The 23,591-nt window shown below is 61.4% G+C and overlaps 1 protein-coding gene across 6 annotated transcripts in view; it reads right to left on the reverse strand.

The window, feature by feature from the left end:
- The window catches only part of RIPOR1 (RHO family interacting cell polarization regulator 1), a 121,562-nt gene that overhangs the window by 64,999 nt on the left and 32,972 nt on the right, over window positions 1–23,591 (reverse strand). For 3 of the 6 annotated variants that reach the window (XM_030581185.1, XM_030581181.1, XM_030581182.1), the window contains exon 1: window positions 10,324–10,498. The exons of the other annotated variants lie outside the window; for them this stretch is intronic. In XM_030581185.1, the coding sequence (XP_030437045.1) occupies window positions 10,324–10,483 (160 nt within the window). In that variant the 5' untranslated portion in view covers window positions 10,484–10,498. Of the gene's footprint in view, window positions 1–10,323; window positions 10,499–23,591 lie in introns of those variants that run through there. 6 annotated transcript variants of the gene reach the window in all.

Here is a 23,591-nt window from a genome sequence, read left to right on the forward strand (position 1 = left end):
CACGGGCCATGCCGATGGGCTGGCTCCAACAGGGCTGGTGCAGGGAGCCAGTGGCCACCCCACAGCAATCAAGGGGTTAAACTAAGTGCAGCCCAGACGATGGGGCTGATGGGGGGCTCTCTGCCTCCTCCCCTCTCAGCTCACCCCAGCCTTTCAGGGCACAGTTCCCAGAGTCCCCCTCGATGGCCTTGATCCACTCACCCAGCACAGCCACCCTGGATGTCCCCCTCTCCCATCTGTTGAAAGGCCCTACCTTTGTGCCCTGCAGAGGCTTGCTCACCCCACGGCCCTGCCAGCTCCCTGTCAGCCTGTGGGCCTCGGCTGCTGGCTCTCCCCAGGGCCCGGGAGATCAGGCATCCAGTAGGTGGAACCAGCCGGCCCTTGGCCTGCTGCAAGGGGCACAGCACCTGGGCTCAGACAGGGGCCTGCCCATGCCCACCCCGACAGGCAGGACCCGCAGCTGGGCATCAGCGGTGGTGGCAGGAGAGCCAGGCAGGGAGGTCACACCCACATCCTCACCTTGCCCCAGACTGAGCCCAGCCAACTTTGCCTCATCTGAGAGATCTGCTGCCCCTTCTGTCACCCAGGGAGCAGAGAGCAGCCACTCAGGACGCTGACCCCAGATGCCTCAGGAACAATCAACACCAGAGACCAGCCACCTCCAGAGACTGGGCTCAAGGACGAACAGTTCCCGTGAGAGAGGCAGCCTCACAAAATCCACCACAGTTGGGACAAGGCAGGACTGAGGGGCACCAGCAGAGTCCAGGGCTAGGACAGGAGGGGGCTGTGGGTCAGGATCGAGGGGCAGCAGCCAAGTTGGGGGGGACAGGGCATGGGATAACAACGGGGGTTGAGGGTCAGGATTGAGGGGGCACCAGCAGAGTGCAGTGTGGTCGGGGCAGAGGGGAGGGAGCACCAGCCTAGCATCTGCCCAGACTGGCCTACCAGGACTGTAAGTCTCAGTTTTACTAATATGCACTGCACCCCCCACTCCCTCTCTCCTCCTGCCCCACAAGAGCAATGAAGGCTTCATTTCCAACCCCCCTTTGCACCCCTTGCTCTGAGGTCAGTGCCCTCCCACGGGAAAGCAGAATGACAAACCAAGGGTGCCAGAGCAGGCAGTGTGTATCCACTGGGAGGGGCCGAGACAGGGAGCAAGCAATACTGGACCTAGCACAGAGTTCGGGGGAGGGCGGGGGTGGGCCCAGGTAGGCAGCCCCACAAAGCCACCATGTCCAACCCCAGGGCTTCCCGGAAGGGTGGGGGCTCACCAACCCAGAACACAGGGGAAGGTATGAATTTGAATGGGCAGGTACCAGCTGATGCACCTGCCACTAGCAGGCCACAGGGTGGCAGCTGCATCCCCCATGCCCCACGCTTCCTCCCCCACCCCCGCTGGGCCTGAGGAGGAGACCCCATCAGCCAGGGGGGATCGGAGCAGCCTAGCAAGGCCACTCCCTTCCCAAGAGCCAGCGTGCAGAGCTATAGGGGCCACGGCGAGTCCTGCTGTGCTGAGAAAGGAGTGGCTGCTAGGCAGACAACCCCCAATCCCTTACTGCCCATCCTGCCAAGATCTCTACCCGGGCCACCTCCCCTGGGCATGCCCCAGTCCTGCCTCTGCACCCAGCCACGGGCTGCCCCTTCCACGCCTTGCCCAACACCGGGTGCTGCCACTACTGAGTGAGCACTGCCCCCCAGAGCCGCCCTGGCACAACCCCCACCAGCTCCCGCGCCCCCCGGCCTGCCATCGCTAACGCGGCCCGGGGCCCGCGCCCCCCGGCCTGCCAGCCATCGCTAACGCAGCCCGGGGCCCGGCGCCCCCCGGACTGCCATCGCTAACGCAGCCCGGGGCCCGGCGCCCCCCGGACTGCCAGCCATCGCTAACGCAGCCCGGGGCCCGGCGCCCCCCGGACTGCCATCGCTAACGCAGCCAGAGGCCCCGCGCCCCCCGGCCTGCCTGCCATCGCTAACGCGGCCCGGGGCCCGCGCCCCCGGCCTGCCTGCCATCGCTAACGCAGCCCGGGGCCCGGCGCCCCCCGGACTGCCAGCCATCGCTAACGCAGCCCGGGGCCCCGCGCCCCCCGGCCTGCCATCGCTAACGCGGCCCGGGGCCCGCGCCCCCGGCCTGCCAGCCATCGCTAACGCGGCCCGGGGCCCGCGCCCCCGGCCTGCCAGCCATCGCTAACGCGGCCCGGGGCCCGCGCCCCCCGGCCTGCCAGCCATCGCTAACGCGGCCCGGGGCCCGGCGCCCCCCGGCCTGCCAGCCATCGCTAACGCGGCCCGGGGCCCGGCGCCCCCCGGCCTGCCAGCCATCGCTAACGCGGCCCGGCGCCCCCCGGCCTGCCAGCCATCGCTAACGCGGCCCGGCGCCCCCCGGCCTGCCAGCCATCGCTAACGCGGCCCGGGGCCCGGCGCCCCCCGGCCTGCCAGCCATCGCTAACGCGGCCCGGGGCCCGGCGCCCCCCGGCCTGCCAGCCAGCGCTAACGCGGCCCGGGGCCCGGCGCCCCCCGGCCTGCCAGCCATCGCTAACGCGGCCCGGGGCCCGGCGCCCCCCGGCCTGCCAGCCATCGCTAACGCGGCCCGGGGCCCGGCGCCCCCCGGCCTGCCAGCCATCGCTAACGCGGCCCGGGGCCCGGCGCCCCCCGGCCTGCCAGCCATCGCTAACGCGGCCCGGGGCCCGGCGCCCCCCGGCCTGCCAGCCATCGCTAACGCGGCCCGGGGCCCGGCGCCCCCCGGCCTGCCAGCCATCGCTAACGCGGCCCGGGGCCCGGCGCCCCCCGGCCTGCCAGCCATCGCTAACGCAGCCAGAGGCCCCGCGCCCCCCGGCCTGCCAGCCATCGCTAACGCGGCCCGGGGCCCGGCGCCCCCCGGCCTGCCAGCCATCGCTAACGCGGCCCGGGGCCCGGCGCCCCCCGGCCTGCCAGCCATCGCTAATGCAGCCAGAGGCCCCGCGCTCCCCGGCCTGCCAGCCATCGCTAACGCAGCCCGGGGCCCGGCGCCCCCTGGCCTACCATCGCTAACGCAGCCTGGGGCCCGGCGCCCCCCGGCCTGCCTGCCATCGCTAACGCAGCCCGGGGCCCGGCGCCCCCCGGCCTGCCAGCCATCGCTAACGCGGCCCGGGGCCCCGCGCCCCCCGGCCTGCCAGCCATCGCTAACGCGGCCCGGGGCCCCGCGCCCCCCGGCCTGCCTGCCATCGCTAACGCAGCCAGAGGCCCCGCGCCCCCCGGCCTGCCTGCCATCGCTAACGCAGCCAGAGGCCCCGCGCCCCCCGGCCTGCCAGCCATCGCTAACGCAGCCCGGGGCCCGGCGCCCCCTGGCCTACCATCGCTAACGCGGCCCGGGGCCCGGCGCCCCCCGGCCTGCCTGCCATCGCTAACGCGGCCCGGGGCCCGGCGCCCCCCGGCCTGCCAGCCATCGCTAACGCGGCCCGGGGCCCGGCGCCCCCCGGCCTGCCAGCCATCGCTAACGCGGCCCGGGGCCCGGCGCCCCCCGGCCTGCCAGCCATCGCTAACGCGGCCCAGGGCCCGGCGCCCCCCGGCCTGCCAGCCATCGCTAACGCGGCCCGGGGCCCGGCGCCCCCCGGCCTGCCAGCCATCGCTAACGCGGCCCGGGGCCCGGCGCCCCCCGGCCTGCCATCGCTAACGCAGCACGGGGCCCCGCGCCCCCCGGCCTGCCAGCCATCGCTAACGCAGCCAGAGGCCCCGCGCCCCCCGGCCTGCCAGCCATCGCTAACGCAGCCCGGGGCCCCGCGCCCCCCGGCCTGCCAGCCATCGCTAACGCAGCCCGGGGCCCCGCGCCCCCTGGCCTACCATCGCTAACGCAGCCCGGGGCCCGGCGCCCCCCAGCCTGCCATCGCTAACGCAGCCCGGGGCCCGCGCCCCCCAGCCTGCCAGCCATCGCTAACGCAGCCCGGGGCCCCGCGCCCCCCGGCCTACCATCGCTAACGCAGCCCGGGGCCCGGCGCCCCCCAGCCTGCCATCGCTAACGCAGCACGGGGCCCGCGCCCCCCAGCCTGCCATCGCTAACACAGCCCAGGGCCCCGCGCCCCCCGGCCTGCCATCACTAACGTAGCCCGGGGCCCGCGCCCCCCAGCCTGCCATCGCTAACGCAGCACAGGGCCCCGCGCCTCCCGGCCTGCCATCGCTAACGCAGCACAGGGCCCGGCGCCTCCCGGCCTGCCATCGCTAACGCAGCCCGGGGCCCGCGCCCCCCAGCCTGCCATCGCTAACGCAGCACGGGGCCCCGCGCCTCCCGGCCTGCCATCGCTAACGCAGCCCGGGGCCCGCGCCCCCCCGCCTGCCATCGCTAACGCAGCACGGGTCCAGAGAGATTGAACACGGCTCCATGCAGCCGGCCTCCGCCCGGGGAGAGGCTCACGGGCACGAGGAGAGCCTGAGAGGGACAGAGACGGCGAGGCAGCTGTGTCCTCGCCCCAGAGATCCAGCCCCTAGGACCTCACCCCACACACTACTTGGGCTATGCTGCACAACAGCCCCTCACCTCTGCACCTGCCACCTCAACCCCACCCACCCTGAGAGGGGTCGCTCACACAGCCGCCCTACCCAGACCCAGTCATTTGGGTCTGTGCATCTGGGCCCAGGGGGTTCTGGAGGGTAACCATGGCAGACCTCCAGGTTAATATGGGGTACAGCCCACGGGGACTACAGATCCCAGCCTGCAATGCACCACCTCAATGTGATCGGCCTCAACAGAAAGCATTGCAGGCTGGGATCTGTAGTCTCCATGCCCTCCCACACCCTTACTGGGCCAAAATGCGACCAGCACCCCCAGAGCCTGGTCTCGGAGTGTCACCGTCTGTGCTGAATTGCCAAGTCCAAGGAGAGGCCTGGAGGAAGATCTGGGTTTGAACCATCAGAGTTCAGGGAGGGAGGGGTTTGTAAAGCATTCTCCCTGCACCCTGTAGAAACCCAGGGAACAGCTACTTTATTTGCCTGTGCCACTTAGGAGCTCTGTAGCCCAGATCCCACCAGAGCCAGAACCGAGGAGCACAGCCAGCCATTAACCCCAGCACTGGAATGCTGCTACCTGGAAGGAGCCCTGCACTTTGCTCGCTGAGCAGGCCGAAAACCCTGGGCTGCTGCCATTCTTCCCAAGCTCTGAAGCCAGGTGGCCCACCCCACACACACAGAGCAATCCCTCTGCAAGATCAGCAAGGAGTGTGCTTGTGCACGTGCACGAGTGCAGACGCACACGGGTCTTGGTGACACCTTAACCAGAAACAGATGACAGCGAGTGCTGTCTGCAGCAGGAGCGCAGGTGGCCTGGCTAGCTGATCGAATCACTTTGGTATCACAGCTTTGCACAAGTACTCCAGACACGGCTGACAAGATGTGTGTGTACAGACCTGCGTGGCGTGCTCTGCGGCTGTCTGGAGCAACGTGCAGAGTGTAGCATACACTAGCCCTGAGGCTTAACGCAACGTAAGGCTTTCTGATGAGACACAGCCCTGGCCTGTGCTGAGCTGTGTAGGTTTTATGCCAATCCCGAGCCACCACTTTCAAGGATTTGCTCTGACAGGTGAAACCAGCTGTGCCCAAAGGGCTCACTCTGCCAGGCAGACCCTCCCTACTCAGCACTGCCCATCCATCCTGAGCACGACGCCAAGGAAGGGAGAGCAAAGGGAATTCGGCATGAACATCAAAATCTCCCTCCCTGCTTCCACTGACATCAATGGCAAGACTTCCCCTGAGGCAGCAGGATCAGATCACAGTGGGGTTTGAGACCTGGGGTCTTCCCTCAGGGAGCGCCCCACTGACAGAGAGCTGAGTGCAGCAGGGGATGCACCACGTGTCATGCAAGAGCCACAACAATGCCACCGCAAGTCTAGGCACAGTCTGCAAAGCCATGCACTTCTCAGCCCTCACTCCAGTTCCCAGAGCCCCACACGAGCAAAGGCCACCAGCCAAGCAGGCCGGATGGAACAAAGCTGGTTTCACAGGGCTCTCATTCTGGATTCTGAAGGCTGCTGGCAGGCTCACAGACCCAAGATGTCCCCTTCCGATCCCCAAAATGCTCCCACAAAAATGAACTAAATATCGCAGTCCTGCCCCACCCCAGGCAGCGGCAGATTGATAGATAACCCCCTGGGCAGGTCTCCCAGCACTTCTTCCTGCCCCTTCCTAGATTTCAGCCAGTCTGAGCGCCTGTGTCCTCCGGCCACTGAACCCCACCCAGACACCCCGCATGGAGCTCAGTGATGTTTGACGACGTTTCTGTTCTTGGGAGACTAGAGCGTTGTGTGCCACAGGTAGAGAGCAGCAGGGACTGAGAGGCCCTGGAATGGCAGGGACTGATGAGATGAGATGAGATATGCCAGGTGATTCCTGGAGAAAAAACGTGCCCCATGCTGCAGAGGAAGGTCCCAGTCAATCTAACCTGGGGGAAAATTCCTTCCCAAACCTGGTGATCAGTTAGATCCTGAGCATGGGAGCAAGCCCCAAACATCTAGACAGAGGAGTCTGGACCACCCACAACACTGTCCTGTCTCCAGCTGTGGCCAATCTCAGATGCCTCAGAGGAAGGCAGAAAATCCCCCCAAAACATCTGACCAACTGTGCATCTGTGATTCCTTCCCAACCCAATCACCAATTGTGATTCCGTCCTGACCCCTGCAGGCACCTGTCTGAAGCCTGAGACTTGATTACAGTTATTGTCTTAATGCAGAGCTGCAAGCATCACGAGCATGCTGAGGACAGTGCAGGTGCCTTGTTCTCCCCAGGGCCCATAACAGAAGGGGATTCCATGACCAGCCGCCTCATCCCCTGCACACCTAGATGATGGAACCCATCCCAGAAGCTGGATTACAGCATGTCTGACAGAAAGCTACATAATCTCCAAGCTATGATGAGTCCACCAGCTCTCTGGTTAACTTCCAGTATCTTAATTCCCCTCACTGCTAGGCTCTCATCCCATCTCCTCTCTCACCACCTGTCACTCCCACACAGCTCTGGCCTCTCATGATCGGGGCTCCACCAGGCACCATGGACTTTCTACTCTGGCTTTTCCTCTCACCTGAGTCCCTGGTTTTCTTTCGGAAGGTTCCATTTCTAGTTCCCTCCCCAGGGACGAAGATTCACCGCTGCTCTCCAGGAGCCATGGGAGCCAGTCCCTGCAGTTAGATTTCGTGGTCAGAGCCTCAGGAATCTGCTAATCAGTATTTTCCAGGCAGCCCTGAGCCCTTCCTTTGAGAGTCAGAGATTTTTAAGTCACCCAGGAGACAAATTCTGGCAGATTTCTCTATTAAATCCTCTCAGATGGTTTAAAAGCCATGGCAGAAGGACACCCTTCTCTGTTAGGCTCTCTACGTTTCTAGAACAATTCCCCTAAAAGCCCCGTTAAATGGAACACAGCCCGATCGGTTTCACCCGCACTCAACAGGGCAGGACTACTCCACGGGGCTGCATTGCTTTGTCACTTTTGGCTCAGGCGCTTCGGCCACCACTTGCCCTCTGCCAATCCTCATGCTAGGAGGCATGGCTGATTTGACTGCCCGTTGTTGGGACAGTTAACCCAGGGAAAGGTGCTCACACTGGTGCACTGTTCCTGTAGGACAGGGGGATAAGCAGTCTTGGCACAGGGCGCCTTTAGATCCCTATAGCTGTGTCCACACTAGGGGCTGCACAGTGTAGTTATTTCAGTGTTAAAAAAAATCACCCCCAAGAAAAGCAGTGGAGAGCAGCCCTTAGAGCCAGGCCCCAGGGACACAGGTTCTCCCACCGGGTTTGCAAGGTCAGATCCCCGTGGAGCAGGGAGAAGGCAGGTGCATGCAGGACTCAGCACTGAGCCCTTGGGAGCAGGCCAAGCCAGGAGGGGCTCTGAGGCACAAACGGGATCAGCCCTAGCAACCCCCTTCCCCCTTCGCTTCCCTGCATCTCCCTCAGCAAGACAGAAATAGAGCGGATGTTAACAGAGTCCCTATAAATAGCCCCAAGGGAGAGGCCAGGGAGGAAGGGGACAGTGAGAAGACCTGGCCGGGTGCCACTATGGGTCCTGTGCCACCAGAGTGCCTCCCTGTTCCCGGGCCAAGAGGGGATCATGGAGATCCAGGGATGCAGCCCCTGCATCCTGGGACCTCTCACGGGCAGGCAGATCTGCCCCCCAGCACCAGCTGCCCCCTCTCCAGGGCGCTAGTGGGGAGAGGCCCCTAAGGCAGGAGTCAGTGCCCTGCTGGAGGAGCGGCGCTAGCTCAGACACTCCTGCACCCCCTCGGCACTTCTCACCCTTCCTCAGCACTTGATGGGCCTGTAACCTGGCTCCTCTATCCCTGAGGACGTTGCCCGCCTGCCCTGAGCGGGCGCTGGAAGCTCCGCAGCACCAGGGCAGGACAGTCGCCCACACGGGCTCATCCACATGGGGTTTGGGTCAATTCCCCCCCGCCCCTGTCCACACTCAGCCTAGTGAGGGTAGCCAACCCACCCAACCCCAGCACTTGCCCCTGCAAGGGTGCTCGCCAATACTAGGTTGTGGTAGAAGCACTAATCCAGGCTTGCTCTGCCCCACACCCCTAACGCGTGGGGCCTGGTATAACTTTTGCTCCCAGCTCTAGTGGTCAGCACGTATTGCCACCTCAATCTGCGACAGCTCTGAGCACCCCATCAGTCACCCGCCACGTGGTGGGGGTGTGTGGTTAATTAGGTGTTATCTTTGCAATTCGGTTGTCACGATGACCCCCCTCCAAGGGCACAAGCCAAGAAACACTAGAGAGGGGCCGGCAGGGGGACGTGTACGGCCTTTGTCAGACAGCAGCAAGTTAGGGGCCAGCATGACAGACGGGGCTTCCAAGCCGGGTCGGGGCAGAGCCCAGTGTCCCCGTCCACCCCCAACTCCTTTCTGACTGGCCTCTGGGTAACATTTCCCAGGCCTGGCCCAGCTGCCTGCCCATTCTCCAGGCACCATCCGGCTCACAGCAAGGCTCTGGGGTAAACTGGGTCTAGCGTCCCGTCAGGACTGACTGGGAAGCAGGCATTAATTCCCCCTGTTTTCTTGGCAGGCAGCAGCCAGGCAGGAATACATGGGAGTAGCCAAGGCAGCAACAAAGCAAGGTTTGTCCTTTCAATTCCTTTAAGCATTCCTCAGCCGTCACAATAGCAGAGAGAGGAGAAAGCGCTAACCCAGCAGGACAAACAGCCATTGACCGACAAGCAGTGGGTGGCCTCCCCAAGTGCCCCACAGCCTGCCTACGTCAGGGGCCCCAGCCTCCAGCCCCAGGGGTTCCTGCAGATCCCTGCGCTGAGGCACTGGGAACCGGATGCAGCCGCAGGGGCAGGGTGGGGCATTGCGAATGACATCGCCCTCCAGCAATGCTGGAGCTAGCAGCTGGCCCTAGACTGAACCGCCTTCAGCAGCCCAGCGACTCTGGGGGCCACACACTGAGTCTTGAACCCACCCAGACCCAGGCAGGGGGTAGCTTGGGGAGATTCTTCTGTGGAATGACTTAGCTTCCAATTAGTCCTTTCCACTTCTCCCGGAGCCATATCCTTTCCCAATAGGAACAAGCAGGGTTTTGTCTGCTATCAGCCTCCGTCCACGAGGCCAGTGGGCGCTTCGCCACCAACTCAGTGGGCGCGTGGTCAGCCCCAACCATCGGGGGCTTGCAAAGATCCACATGACCGAGTGCCCGCAGGTCGGTGTCTGCATGAAACAGGCCATGGGCAGCACCAGGGGATTGAACCCAGTCCCTAGAGGACACAGCAGCTGTCCATTCAGCCCAGTGACACTCATGGACCCCTGCTCAGCAGAGACCAAGGCCTGAATAACTCGGAGAGGGTCCCTACAGGGCCCATTGGCCTAGCAGCAGGGACAGGGGCTGCCTGTCCCGGTCCCCGGGGACATCAGTCCAAACCCCTGGATTATGACTATTGTAAATACCCAAGCACAAGGCTGAACTTGAGAACAATAGGGCTCAGGAGCAAAGCCCTGGCCCAGAGAGCAGGTGCGGCCAGGTACCACGCTGGCAAAGCACGGCTGGTCCATGGCACGCAGAGCAGCCAGCCCCCGACTGCAGGGAGCTGCCCTGAGGCTCCGCGTGCCCTGCCATCAAAGGGCCACGAGCCAGTGCTCAGACCAATGTCACCGCGCTAACCAGAGACCACCCCACAGGCAGCACCACCCAGATCCCGCAGAGGCCAGCCCAGGTTTGCTGGCCCGGCTCTGGGCTGCGTCCCCAACCCGGCACAACATCTCCCCCACAGGGCTGCTCAGCAGGAAGGAAATACCAGGGGTGGGGGGCCCAGTCCTAAACTAGCCAGCAGCCCCCCACCCGCCCCCCTTCTGGCACTGCCCCGCCGCATACTGGCACTCACATGTCCGGTGCCCAGGCAGAGCGAGCGAGCACAGAGCGTGGGGCCGGTCACTCGCCTTCCCTTTGTTCCACTCCCATGGACAGAAGGAAAACACTGAAGTCTTAAAGGCACCCGGGAGCCCACCCCCTTCGCCTTCTCCATGGAAACTGGCTCCAGCCATGTGATTCAGACAGGAAACTACAGGGATATCAGCTGCAAAGAGCTGGGAACTCCTCCCCTGGCCCCTGCCGCCTGACAGGGAGAGCCCAGCGCTGCCAGGCCGGCACTGAACGAGGGGGGCAAGCCAGGAACCTGGCGAGAGTCTGGCCTTAGCCACCTGCTCCCCGGCAAAGTGCCACTCAGAGCCTGCTGGGGGGAGCCCCCATTCGGTGGGGGGCTGTAACGCGGCGACTGGTACCACAGCACTCACTGGGCCCGGGAGAGACATGCCAGGATCAGGCCCAGCTGGGGGGAGCCCCCAACAGAGGGCACTACTGGCAAGGGCCAATTGCACAAGCCCTCCATGGACCCATACAGACGAGGGGCCCTCGGCAGAGACTCCAGTCACACTGGGTCACAAGGGAAAGGGGTCTGGGGCCGGCAAGACTGACCAAGGCCCAGGGGTCAGGGCTGGGAGCACTCAGGGCTGGGAGCTGCCAGTCAGGACTCAGCCTGGGTGAGCCCCCAGGACCGGAATAGCAGGGCCCAGTGGAATGCTTTCCTGAAGTTCCCACTTGCTCAGTTCTACCCCACTGAGGCCAGCTCTGCCCCTGTGGTCAGTGGAGGCAGAGCTGGGCAGAGGTGGCCTCTCTTGTGCCAGTCGGCATGAGTAGCCAACAGGAATGGCAGACGGGGGTAAGGGTGCCAGCCATTCCCCACTCGCCCATGCTCTATACAACTCAGGCTTTCACAGGTGAAAGTAGCATGGACTAGTGCACAGGATCCCTGGGCCCCATTCCCAGCTCTGCGACTGACTGCCTGGTCCCTTGCCCTCTCCGCACCTATGTGTAAAGCAGGGCTGACCACACTAGCCTCCTATCCTGGACTATTCCACCCCCCCAACACACCCATCCAGGGGGTCTCCCAACGTAATTAAGAGGCAGCAGGCCTAGAACCAACACATGGAAGTTCTTCACACAGCGCAGTCAACCTGTGGAACTCACTGCCAGGGCATGTTGTGAAAGCCAAAAGCATAATGCATTCAAAAAATAACTAGATACATTCATGGAGGATAGGTCCATCAATGGCTATAAGCCAGGACAGGCAGGGATGCAGCCCTATGTTTTGGGTGTCTCTAGCCTATGACAGCCAGAAGCTGGGAATGGGCGACAGGGGCTGAATCACTTGACGATTCCCTGTTCTGTTCATTCCCTCTGGGCACCTGGCATTGGCCACTGTTGGAAGACAGGATACTGGGCTAGATGGATCACTGGTCTGACCCTGTATGGCTATTCTTATGTTCTCATCCACCCTATGAGATAGCGCCAACCCGTGGCTGGCCCCGGGTCGTGCCCCACTGGGCCAACGCCATCAAGACCACTAGAGAAGGGTGAATGAGCCAGGACAAAGGGCAGCTTTGCTCTGGATGGAGCTGGCGGCGTTTTGGTTGCATCTCAAACCTCGGCAGATGGTCCCATGATCAGGTGAGTCCCAGCAGCAGGGATTACCACTGAATCCAGGCCCTACCCCACCCACTGTCCCTGAGGCCAATGCCCACTGCACTCTGAGCTCAGAGGGAACGTGTCTCTTACACGCACGTTGCAAACTGACAAACCCAGTGTGGAAATCAGAGCCCGGGTAGCATGAGGTGCAGGCACGAGGGCACAGATGGGGCTGCACTGTCCGCTCCAAAGGAGCCCCAGGGCAGCACACAGCTGGCATGTGAGGGGGCAGATTACAGCCATCCTCATCTCTACCGTGGGCATGTCGGCCAGGAAAGGCCCCCCCCCAGCCTGAGTCGCCTCTCGCTGGGCCTTTACCCTGGGCAGCTACATCCGTCCCCCAGTGGGTAGTGAACCCCCTTCGCGGTCAGCAGTGAGAACACCTTGACACTAACACTCAGCTCGTCCAGACAGATTCCCGTCCAAAGGTCTCAAAGCACCTTGCTGCAGCAGGCGAGTGAAATTACCCACATTTCACTGATAAGGAAACTGAGGCCCGGGGAGGGGAAGCGACACACCTAAGGCCACTCAGTGAGCCAGCGGCCGAGGCAGGAACAGAACCCAGAAGTCAAGACTCCCAGTCATGTGCTCTAACCACCAGACCTTGCTGCCTCCCCTGCTGATTTGAAGAGCTACATTCTGGAGGGTGGAAGCTGGAAGCCTGAGCTCAAAGTTGCCTCCCCCTAAAGACAGCGCCTCCTAGAGGGGAGTCAGCTCCAGGCAATGCGGCCAGAAGCAGCAAGGGCAGTGTGCAGGAGGGGCTGGGCCCAAGCCAAGACACACTAGCTACAATTGTGTAACAGTTCCCGGGGTCTCCCCAACTTCCAGGATGCCGTGCCGCCTGTGCAGGTGCAATGCTCCACACAGAGGGCGTCTGCAGCCAGGACTGGTCTGAGGGCGAGAATTCCCACATTCCAAGAGCCTGCGCGTCCTGCCCCCCGCTGCACTCGAGGATGGAGATACAGCTGCATCCCTGTGCATACGCAGCCAGCTGTGTACAGGCTCCATGCGAGGTGCTGCATGGGCAGCTGCACCTTTCTCCAGCACAGACCAGGCAGGCGGCTCCTCTCCAGCTAACCAAGGAAACCAATGAAGACTTTGGATCATTCCTTCCCCCACCCACAAACCCTCTTGTACCAAGGCTGCAGAGCGGCCCCACACTAGCCACATTATGCCAGCCGCCCCCTGGGAGAGAACTGGAGTCAGAGGAGCTCACAGGGCAGCGTTAGGCAGGAGGCTCAGCATGACGGGAGCACACTTGGGCTGTTGCCCTCACAGTTTGCAGCTGTAGGTAGGTTTCTTATCCAGGGGTGCTGTGCGCAGCTCCGCTCAGCACTTGTGTCATGAGCTACAGGTCACCGCCCAGCAGGCTTCAAAGAGCAAATGACTCTAGTGCTGTCAGACTAGCCCCAGGCTGGGGCAGTCACTACACGTCAGACTACAGCTCCCCAGCAGCAGCAAGGCCCACAGCCTGACACAGCCCCATCCCACCCTGCTGTCAGGAACAATCCTGGGGGACAGGCTGGCTGATCTAACAGGGCTCTGTCCGCTCCAGCCCCAAGGACTCAACCGCTCTAGAGTTCAGCAGGGAATTGCCACGGTCAGCTTTTGAACAGGCAAGAACTGGCTATGCCGGGTACTGACCCAAGCTCCTGCTCCACGCTCTGGGGAGACCTGTGCTTGGGCCCCAGTTCCCATACCTGTCACAGGCCGGCAGAGCTGTGAATGCACTGGGATGAGGGTAGCACATCTCCAACCATCACTGAAGAAGCAGAGCTTACTGGCATGGTTGCACTGACCCCTCCCAGCTCAAAGATCTGCTAAGTTCCCCCACTCTCGCGCCTGGCCTAGATTTTGCAGAACTGCCCTAGTCTGAAATGGGCCGAGCCGGTCCCAGGCCCCTGTGGACCGTCCCATCGTTCAGAGGAGAGGCAGGATGGTCTGATGCAAGAACACTATCACACTTTACGTTCAGGGTTTGCAGAATTGCAATGAAGTAAGCAGGGCAGCGAAGCAGAACAGCAAACAATACCGTGTGCTGAAGCACTGCTCCTGCAAGTGTCACAGGGCGCCCCACTGCTCACCAGAGCAGTGTCCCCAAACACAAGCCACTGACGCACTCAGGCAAAGGGACTGCTCCAAGGTCACACAAGGAGTCTGTGACAAAGCCAAGATGAGAACCTGCAAGGCCAAGCTCCTAGCCCCTCTGCACACTGCATCACACGGCCTCCCGAACACGCAGAATAAGTCATCCTGGCCTAGGAGATGCAGCTGGATCGCAAAGAACATCAGCAGCGTAGAGAAGGAAGAGAACAGGCCACCTTAGCATGATCACTAGGGAATTAAACTGAAATAGACACACGAAAGCTGAAGCACACAGAGATGCCACAAAACAGACCCAAACAACCCCCATCCTCTCACTGTTCTCCCCAGCATTCCCTCCAGCTCCCCCCCTCCCCCCGTTACATCTGAGCAGGAGGCTCCATCTGGCAGTCCCATATCTGTCTTTATTCCCTGGGTCAGGGAGGTTCTGGGCAGAAGACGGGCAGGAAGGACAGTGAGGGTGCAAGACAGGTCATTACATCATCCGGTCTTCCCTCGCCTGTAGGTCTGCAAAGCACCTGCAGCAGTTACTGTGCCACTCTTCCCACCAGCTGTACGCTCTGGGGGCTGTCACTGAACATACTGACAGGGGAGGTTCCAGTGGATGCACCTTGTTCTGTCTGATGGTAGCTGCATCCCATGGCAGCCATACCTACTGCCGGACCCGGGGACTTGCATCATGCACCCTTCAGCACCGTACTAAGCCCTCACGAGTCAGCAGCCCCCCGGGAATGCAATCAGCTAGACAGCCAGACCTTGGATTTCCAGGGCAGAACAACCCTCCGTCTGGCCCAAGCTAAACGTACTGACTTCAGGTGTCCTCTCTGGATGGTACCCCAGGCCGGGGGGGAGTGTAGTGGCACTCTGCCCACAAAATGAACCCGCTGACTAGCATCAGAGGGGTAGCCGTGTTAGTCTGGATCTGTAAAAGCAGCAAAGAATCCTGTGGCACCTTATAGACTAACAGACGCTTTGGAGCATGAGCTTTCGTGGGTGAATACCCACTTCCTCAGATGCACCCACGAAAGCTCATGCTCCAATACATCTGTTAGTCTATAAGGTGCCACAGGATTCTTTGCTGCTTCCACTGACTAGCGACACTGCTCTCAATATGGTGCAGGTATTCACAATATAATCACATGTCCTCTCCGGCTCTGCTGTGCTCCTTGGACCTGGCTCCCCTTCGGCAGGGCTCAGATACCCTGTTGGCTTCCCCTCCTCAACTGGGGGTGTGTGTGGAAAATAAGGGGCAGTCTCTTTCCCCAGCACCCCCAGTCATGACACCATAAGACTGCAGATCTTGGTAACGGCACACCTTTTCTTTTCTCAGTGCCGTGATGAGAAGCAACATACTTAACACTACACAGCGTCGCTGTAGCTGTGTCAGTCATTAGAAACAAGGAGGGTCATTACCTCACCCACCCTGTCTACTGAATACTTAACAGCGGCATTTCAAGAATCATTGAGCATCCAAGTGAGTGCCCACTGAGATGGCTTCCCATCTCAGAGCTTTGGTTTCAGGCTCTCTGCAAGCTCAGGTAGACATCACTCCATCAGCTGCACATCTGCAAGGTTTTCTTCACAAACCCAACAGCAGGAGACAAAGGACAGCTGAAGCTCTGGAGCACATGGTGGCAGCTTGGGACATGTCCACCCACCACTCTTGGATTCAGCCCTGCTCCCAGACTGGGGAATGATCTGAAGAAGGTTAGGCAGGGAAGACATGCCAGATTCAGTCTGTGGCACACTGGATGCTCTGACCCCATATTTAACACTCACGTAGCCGGCTAAGCAGCTAGGAACAGCTCTACCCAGCCTACTCCGAGATAGTGGCCAGGCACGCCTACCCTTCCAGCAGACACTGAACACCCAGATAGCGAAGGTGCAGAGAGCAGTGCAGACAGCGAGGCACAGCTCAGGGAGTATGTACCCTGTACAGCTCGCTACGTGCCCAGTCTGCGCCTCCCACATCTACACTGCTACACTTAGCATCACACCCTGCTGCCATGCGTAGCTACAAACTGCCACGAGCGTGGACACAGCCTGCAGCACGCAGCTACACACAGCGTACAGCCACCGCAAGCGAAGACAAGGTCTTTGGCAGCCTCCCCACGTCTAGCTGTGGGAGTCCCCAGGACTGTATCATCAGCACAGGCTCAGCAGCATGTACCACCATTGCAGCGGGATGGGCTGCTCTCTTGGGAGAACTCCCAGGTGGCAACTTCACAACGAATGGGCCATAGGTGAGAAACAAGGCCCTGAGGCCGAGGGGCTAGGTGGAGGGGAAATGGTCCCTCTGACAGTGGCTCCACGAGAACCTCTCTCATCTCCCCCCCCCAGCAGCGGGGCCCACTGGAGCTAGCAATGGTGGCACATTACAAGAAGCCATACGGGACTAAATGGCTCCGGCTCCCAGGAGCAGAGCTCCTCCCTCCATAGGCCATTTCGCCCCCAGCTCTGCCGTAACAGGCTCTATCAGCCAGGACTGTTCCAACGCCAACAGTTCTCCACTGGGAAGTGCTGCTTCGAAGCACCGGAGCTGCTCTGCAGGAAGGTGTCTCCAGGGTTGACATACTGGTGGAAAGGTGCCTGGTTGTCCTCCCTCCTGCCTGCTGGCTCCTCACCAAGCTCCCAGCAGGCCCAGTAGAGCTGGCTCTCCAGCCAGGACAAAATCGGCTCCTCACAGCTCAACGTTCCCACCAGGAGGAACATGTTGGTGCCTTGGAAACAACCTCCCAGGTCTGGGAAACCTTCGGAGGTTTGTGATTTTCACCCCAATTTGGGACAACCCTCCCCCAAAAAACCTCAACAACTTCTGCAGCCCTGGGAGCCCACCTGCCACCAGCACTAAGCATGGACAGTGTGGAGGCAGTTCCCCACCCACCACTCCCCCGGGGAGGCAACCCCCCACTCCAGCCCCTCTCCACGACCAGGGAGCTCACCACAGGGGCATGCACGTTCGCTCAGTAAACATTAACTTGGCAAAGGTCCCTACTCCAAGCTCCCCGGAGCCCTCTCCACTCAAGATCCCCACATCAAATAGGGAAAACCCTTCCAAATGAAGGGAGGTTTGGTTCGCCCGCCAACATCTCCGCAGCAAATCCTTGGCATGCTCACTCGAGGGGAGGGGGAATAAATTCTCCATGCAACAGCATTTCCCATTTAGCTTGAGGGCTGGCACCCGATGGCACTAAAGGGTTAACGCTGACAGGCCAGAACACGACATGCTGTGTCCATGCCAGGATCTAAGCCCTGCGTGATGCTGCCCAGCAGACCCTGCTGTGGGGCAGAGAAAGTCACAGAGCCCTGTTAGGAAGCGAACACAATGAAATTCAATGCACTCCTCTTCCCCAGAGCCGCACCATGTACCCCTACTGGTGCAGAGACACAGGGCCCACACCTTCGTAACTTTGTCTGGCTTCAGGATGGTGCCTAGACGTGAGCAGAGGTGTGGCTGCTCCACCAGCGCTGAATCTGGCCCCTAATGAGGCCCTAGCCCAGGGTCTGTGCCTGCAGGATCTCCGCTGCCATTTAAGAGCAAGGGCCACCCACAGCCCAACTTCGTGCGGTGAAGTGAGCGCAGCAGAGGCAGAGCCCTCGACCCAAGTGCCACCCGCGTCTTCTTGGAGAGGCTCAGTAACTGCCCGTCAGTCACAGCACACAAAAGCTGCCAGCCATCAGCTGAGTCTGCTCTGCCAGGAGAGAAAGCAAAGGCCGCTCGTGGCCCCCAGGCCACCCCTCAGACAGCTGGCTGATGGCTGTACGTGGCCACACCAAGCCTGTCTCTGGGGCACCCCAGCAGGCTCCCTGTCCCAGCAGGGTGGCCAAGGCTAGAACCATTGTGCTCATTCCTTCCGCTCTCTTTGGAGAGACGCATGCGGCCCTGGCTCAGGGCCTTTCTCTCCACGTCATCCCTTGGAAGAGCCGTGCTCCCAGCCAGCAGCTGCAGCAGAACAGCAAGTGCAGGCGGCCAGGCCAGGCCAGGCAGCAGAGCTCCTGGCCCAGGCCTCTGCCACGCTGCCCCCAGGCCAGCCTCGGGGCGGAGGGGCCAGGCAAGTTCCCCAAGCTGCCCTTCAGTGGGAGCTGGGAGGGCAGCGACCACACGGAGGGGCCTCCAGCTCCCAGAGCCCCTGGGAGTTCTGCACTAATCCTCCCCCCCATCCCACACCGACCTACCCCCAACAAGGTGCAAGGAGTGAATGAGTCTCCCCAGCTCTGCTCCTCCCCTCCCCCTGCTCACAGCTGCTTTTCATTTACATGGCGACTCAGCAAGGCTAAGACTCATCCCTGGTCAGGCTGCCAAGGGCACCGCTGTCCCCACGTGGCCTGTAGCGCCTCTCCTGCAGGATCTGCCAGCCCCTCCCATGGGCCAGTGCAGCTCTGCCAGCTTCACAGCAGAGCCAGGAGGGCGAATCCCGCTCGGCAGGTCCGCGCTCAGCCTGGCACTGCCATTGCGCCTGGTTCAAACCCTCTGGTGCGGTTTCAATGCAGGTTGGCAGCTCGCGCCTGCAGCAGGAGCACAGAAAGGGAAGGGAGAGCGTTTTGCTGCCACAGAGCAGCTCCCCCTGCCTGGGCACTCAGTTTGGAGGGGCCGGAGGTACAGCCCTGTGCCGGAGGGACCCCACCCCCAGCTCCGCTGCTGGGGCCTCTGCTGAGCCCATCACAAGGGGCAAAGTGCACGGATGGGCCCTGTGCTCATCACCTGCAAGGGGCATGCAGGGCTGCCAGCACACACAGGGCCATGCGGACAAAGCAACAGGCAGGATCCCTCCCTAGAGAGCTGAACTTGGACAGACAACAGTGCAAACAATAGGAGACGTGGGTAGGAAAAGGAGCTGGAGCGCAGGACACACTCAGCAACTGCTAGTTCATTCCACCTGGCCCAACAGCCACCAAGGGGCCTGGCCCTGGTCACTATCCAAGGGGGTGAGATTCCAGGCTGCAACCGTCAGCCGTCCAGTCCCCACCTCCAGAACGACTCCGATCTCAGCGAAGCCCGGGCACGTTCCCAGCAGAGCCCCAGCACCACCAGCTGCCACCGCCACCCTCAGCCTGGGGCCATGGGCAGCTGAGCTGTCCCTAGCTGTTCAGCCCCAGCTTCAGTCCCAGCACCACACTGGCTCCCCGTAGTGACAAGCCAGCCCTGCTCCACGCTCTGCGGGTCCGTCAGGGATCGGGGCTGGCTGCCCCGTGAGTCAGGGCTAACTGCAAACGACGCGTCACGGGCAGAGGTTTCTAACCCACGCCAGTCGCCTCCACTTGCCAGTGCTTCCTGACAGTCCCAAGGAGAGACTCAGACGCTGCCCCGCACACTTGTAAGGAAGACAACGCCCACGCACTACTCAATTCACATTACTGGCCCGAAACCACCAAAGCAATGTAAACCCAGTCTTGCCCATTGGGCCCCAAGTGTGCCAGGTAGTATATGCATCACTCGGGCTGCAACACCTAGGGGAGAGCTGAGGATGGAGGCGGAGCCCTGGTTTTCATGGGCTAAATCCAGCCATCAGTGTGAGTGATGGTGCAAGGGCTGGGCTACAGAACTCGGGTCAGCAGGCCCTAGGTTTGCTAACCTAGGGCTCCAGCATCCACACTGCAATGTGCGTCCGAGTCCAGCCCCCATCTCCCAGACTTCCTAGCGCCTCTCAGGTCCTTTGCTTATGGTGCAGTGTGGGGAAACGCGACTGTCCAGAGGTCACAGAGAGTTGGCCCGTGGGATTTTGGGATACTATTGGCAGATTCCCAGCGCACGAGCCCAGCGGGGCTGCACCCACACTGCAGAGCAACGGGGCTTGAACTCTGGGTCCCAGCTTGCCAGAGGCTCAGACTCTCTACCCTGTGGGGTGCTAGGACCTGGGGTCAGCACGACGCCATGTGTAGACAGAGCTGGAATTCAAACCTGGCCTTACCCTTCAGTGCAGATACACCTAGGTTCCAGCCACACTAGGAAACTGGCCTTGGGCTGATAAGGATGGTTGCCAACAGACCCTTCCAAGGAGCTGTTGAAAACCATTCAACCACTTGGTGTGGGCAGGACAAACCCATGCTCGGCACTGGCCCCAGAGCCGGGCCCGTCTCGGCAAGTCCCCGGCACACATTCTGCCCCACCCCAGCCCTTTGCAACACCACTTCAGGGGGCTGCTGCCAACAATCACCGACAACAACGCGCCAGGTTTTAGCAGAGGCAGGGACTATGAGAGAAGGTGAGACAAGCCCAGCAGACCCAGGTTCCCAGCCACCTCGCTTCATAAGCCCAGAAACAACTCCCAGGCTGAGCTCTGCTCCTCTGGACCTCCAGGCCCTGGGGCAAATTCACGTGCAGCAGCTTCCAAGCCTACACCAAAGGGGGCAGAAATACAGAAGCCAGAGCTCTGGCCTCAGTCACGCACTGCGAGACAGTCGGACACAGGGCTTCCACCCTCGCCTGGCAGGGATGAGCCCCAGGGCGGCCTGGCCTCTGCTCCCACCTCTCCTTTGTGTTTACAACCCAATAGGGAAAGGGCCTGTTAGCACCCAAGGCACCTTAGAGCAGCCCCAGACTTTTACAGCTGCCACAGGCGCTCGGCACTAACCCCCCAGTGAACAGAACACATCCAGGTGACTGCTCTGGGAAGGGAATCCGGAGCAGGCAGGGGCTGAACTGGGCAGAGCCGGAAGACTGAAAACACAGAAAAGTTGGATTCAGGCTACAGAGCGGGCTGTGTACTGCGGTAGCACCCAGGAGCCCAATGCCGGACCCCGTTGTGGTAGGCTAGGGGTGGGCAAACTACAGCCCACGGGCCGTGTCTGCTCATCAGACCTTTTAATCCAGCCCTCGAGCTCCAGCCGGGGAGTGGGGTCGGGGGCGTGCATGGCTCCATGCAGCTCCCGGAAGCAGAGGCATGTCCACGCCTACATGCAGGGGTAGCCAAGGGACTCCTCACGCTGCCCCTGCCCCAAGCGTCGGCTCTGCAGCTCCCATTTGCCCAGGAACTGCAGCCAATTGCAGCTGCAGGATCAGCACCTGCAGATAAGGCAGCGTGCAGAGCCGCCTGGCCAGCACCGCACCTCCACGTAGGAGCCAGAGGGGAGACAAGCCACTGCTTCCAGGAACTGCTTGAGATAAGCACCGCCCGGAGCCTTCACCCCTCACCGCCTTCTAGGCCCCAAACTCCTGCCCCAGCTCTGATCCCCCTCCCGCTCTCTGAACCTCTTAGTCCCAGCCCGGAGCACCCTCCTGCACCCCAAACCCTTCATCCCCAGCCTAAAGCCCACACCCCCATCCTCTGCACCCCAATGCCAGCCTGGAGTCCCCTCCCACACCCTGAAACCCTCATTTCCAGCCCCACCCTGGAACCCTCACCCCCAGCCCAGAGCCTGTACCCCTTCCCACACCCCAACCCTCTTTCTCAGCCTGGAGCACCCTCCCAAACTCCTCTGCTCCAGCCCCAGGCTGCAGCCCCCTCCTGCACCCCAAACCTCTCATCCCTGACCCCACCCCAGAGCCTGCACCTCCAGCCAGAGTTCTTACATCCTCCTGCATCCCAACTCTCTGCCCCAGCCTGGAGACCCCTCCCGCACCCATAACTCCTCATTTCTGGCCCCACCCCAGAGCCCTCAACCAGTCCCCAATTCCGTGAGCGTTCATGGCCCGCCATACAATTTCCATACCCAAATGTTTGCCCACCCATGCTAGGTGCTGTATAGACCCAGAACAAAGCTGTCCCTGCCCCCACCATGAGAGATGGGCCATTTGGGGGGCAGAAGGAGTGCAGTGGTACCCTGGGGGTTATTCACTCTGCCCTTCCTCCACCATCTTCCTCCTCTCCCATCACAGAAAGCACATCTCAGGCTGTGAGGGCCAGGAATTCAGGGCATTTTCCAGCCAGCACTGCAGCTGTCCGCATGCGAGTCGCCCAGGGCAGCCGAGCTCTCCGTATCAGACCCACTCCCCTCCCAGCGCAGGAGGAAATGCCTCACCTGAACCTGAAGCAATCACTCCAAAAGTATTCATGACTAACGAGATTCCTGCAGCCCTAAGGAGCTGCCGGACACCGAGCTGGGGAGCAGAGTTCATCAGCGAGAGGGTGACCAGTGTACTGTGTGGCCCAGGGAAAGTCACAGCCTTTGAAGGCAAGGCCGTCTTCAGCTGCCTCTCACTCCCCCACCCCCAAACCTATTTAACGCTGCAGCTCTGGGGGTGTCGCTGCATGTGCAGCTTGTGGGCCCATGGCTATGCTCCCCCAACAAGCGAGGTAAGTGGAGCCGGGCAGCTGGCATCAGGCTGCTACACTGGGTGGACTGAAAACATCCAGGCTTAACGCTGCAAGAATCCCCTTGCCTTGGCCTCACTGCTCCCAGACTCTGGCTACAGTCAGACAGCTCAGCCCACAATGGCTCCTGGGGACCGCTGACAAGACAAGGCTAACCACGCCGAACCTGAGCAACGCGGCGGTTCGGTAGGCCGTACCATCCTTTGTGGGCTAAATCCTTATCCCAGCACCTGGCCCCCAAAGCTAGACCGGCCCCTGAGCAGATGCAAGGAAGCGTAGTCCTGTGACCCCCTTACGAGAGGAGGGCAAGCACAGGATGATCCGAGTATACACAAACCCTCCAGTCTACGTCCTGCAAGCGCTGCCATGCAGGGATCCCCTGGGGAGCTGAGCTGTGTGCCCATCTCTCACATTGAGGGCGTGCACCCCACACATTCATCACACCCCACTGGCAAGCAGATCTGTTTTGTACCCCGTGTGACCCATACTACTGTGCCATGGAGTAAGCATTGCTCTGCTTGCTGGGCACCCGAGCCTGTATTCCCCAAGCCCAGGAGCATGTGTGAAAGTGTTCTTTGCAGCAGTATTTAGAATTCAAGCAGCAAAAATGCTCTTAAGTGGATTAGGAAAATGCAAAAGGACAAACATGCAAGCAAGCTGCAGAGCGACAGGAAGCAGCTCTAATCACCTCCTGTCCCTTCTGGATGGCAGGGGCCAAAAGTGGGATCACCCAGCAGCCACAGAGACCCCAGAAGGAAGTCACGTGCCTGGGGACATGTCATGGAATGACAGTTTGTGAAAGCTCCCAGTGAGGCTGGGTAGAGGGTGAACCCAGCTACCCCAGAGCATGCTGAAGCCTGGGGCTCAGGGGGCTCTGTCCTCAGGCCCCCCGGGAAGGCCCCTCTCTAGGACCAGCAGCGACAGGCACCCGATCCAGGGAGACAGGCGCACCAGCTGCTCCACCAGAAGCAGAGTATTCCATGGGCGAAGGAGAATTCGGGCCCTGCCTCGCCCCCGGCTCTGGCATGCTGCAGTTGCCTGGATGGGTTAGGTTACACTCTGTTCCACAATCTCCTCATCACTGGGCTCCTCTGCATGGCTGAGAGAAACATGGATCAGGCTGAGCCAAGGTCTGACAATGGCCTCCCAGCCTGGAGCTGGCGAATCAGCCTCCCAGCCAGGGGCAGAGGGGAAGGGTTAGGAAGGGAGACACACACCCTGCATTGGCCTGTGACAATACCCTGCAGGGACTGTTCTTGCCCTGCCTCCCAGG

Source organism: Gopherus evgoodei, chromosome 12 (assembly GCF_007399415.2).
Source record: "Gopherus evgoodei ecotype Sinaloan lineage chromosome 12, rGopEvg1_v1.p, whole genome shotgun sequence".
NCBI lineage: Eukaryota > Metazoa > Chordata > Testudines > Testudinidae > Gopherus > Gopherus evgoodei.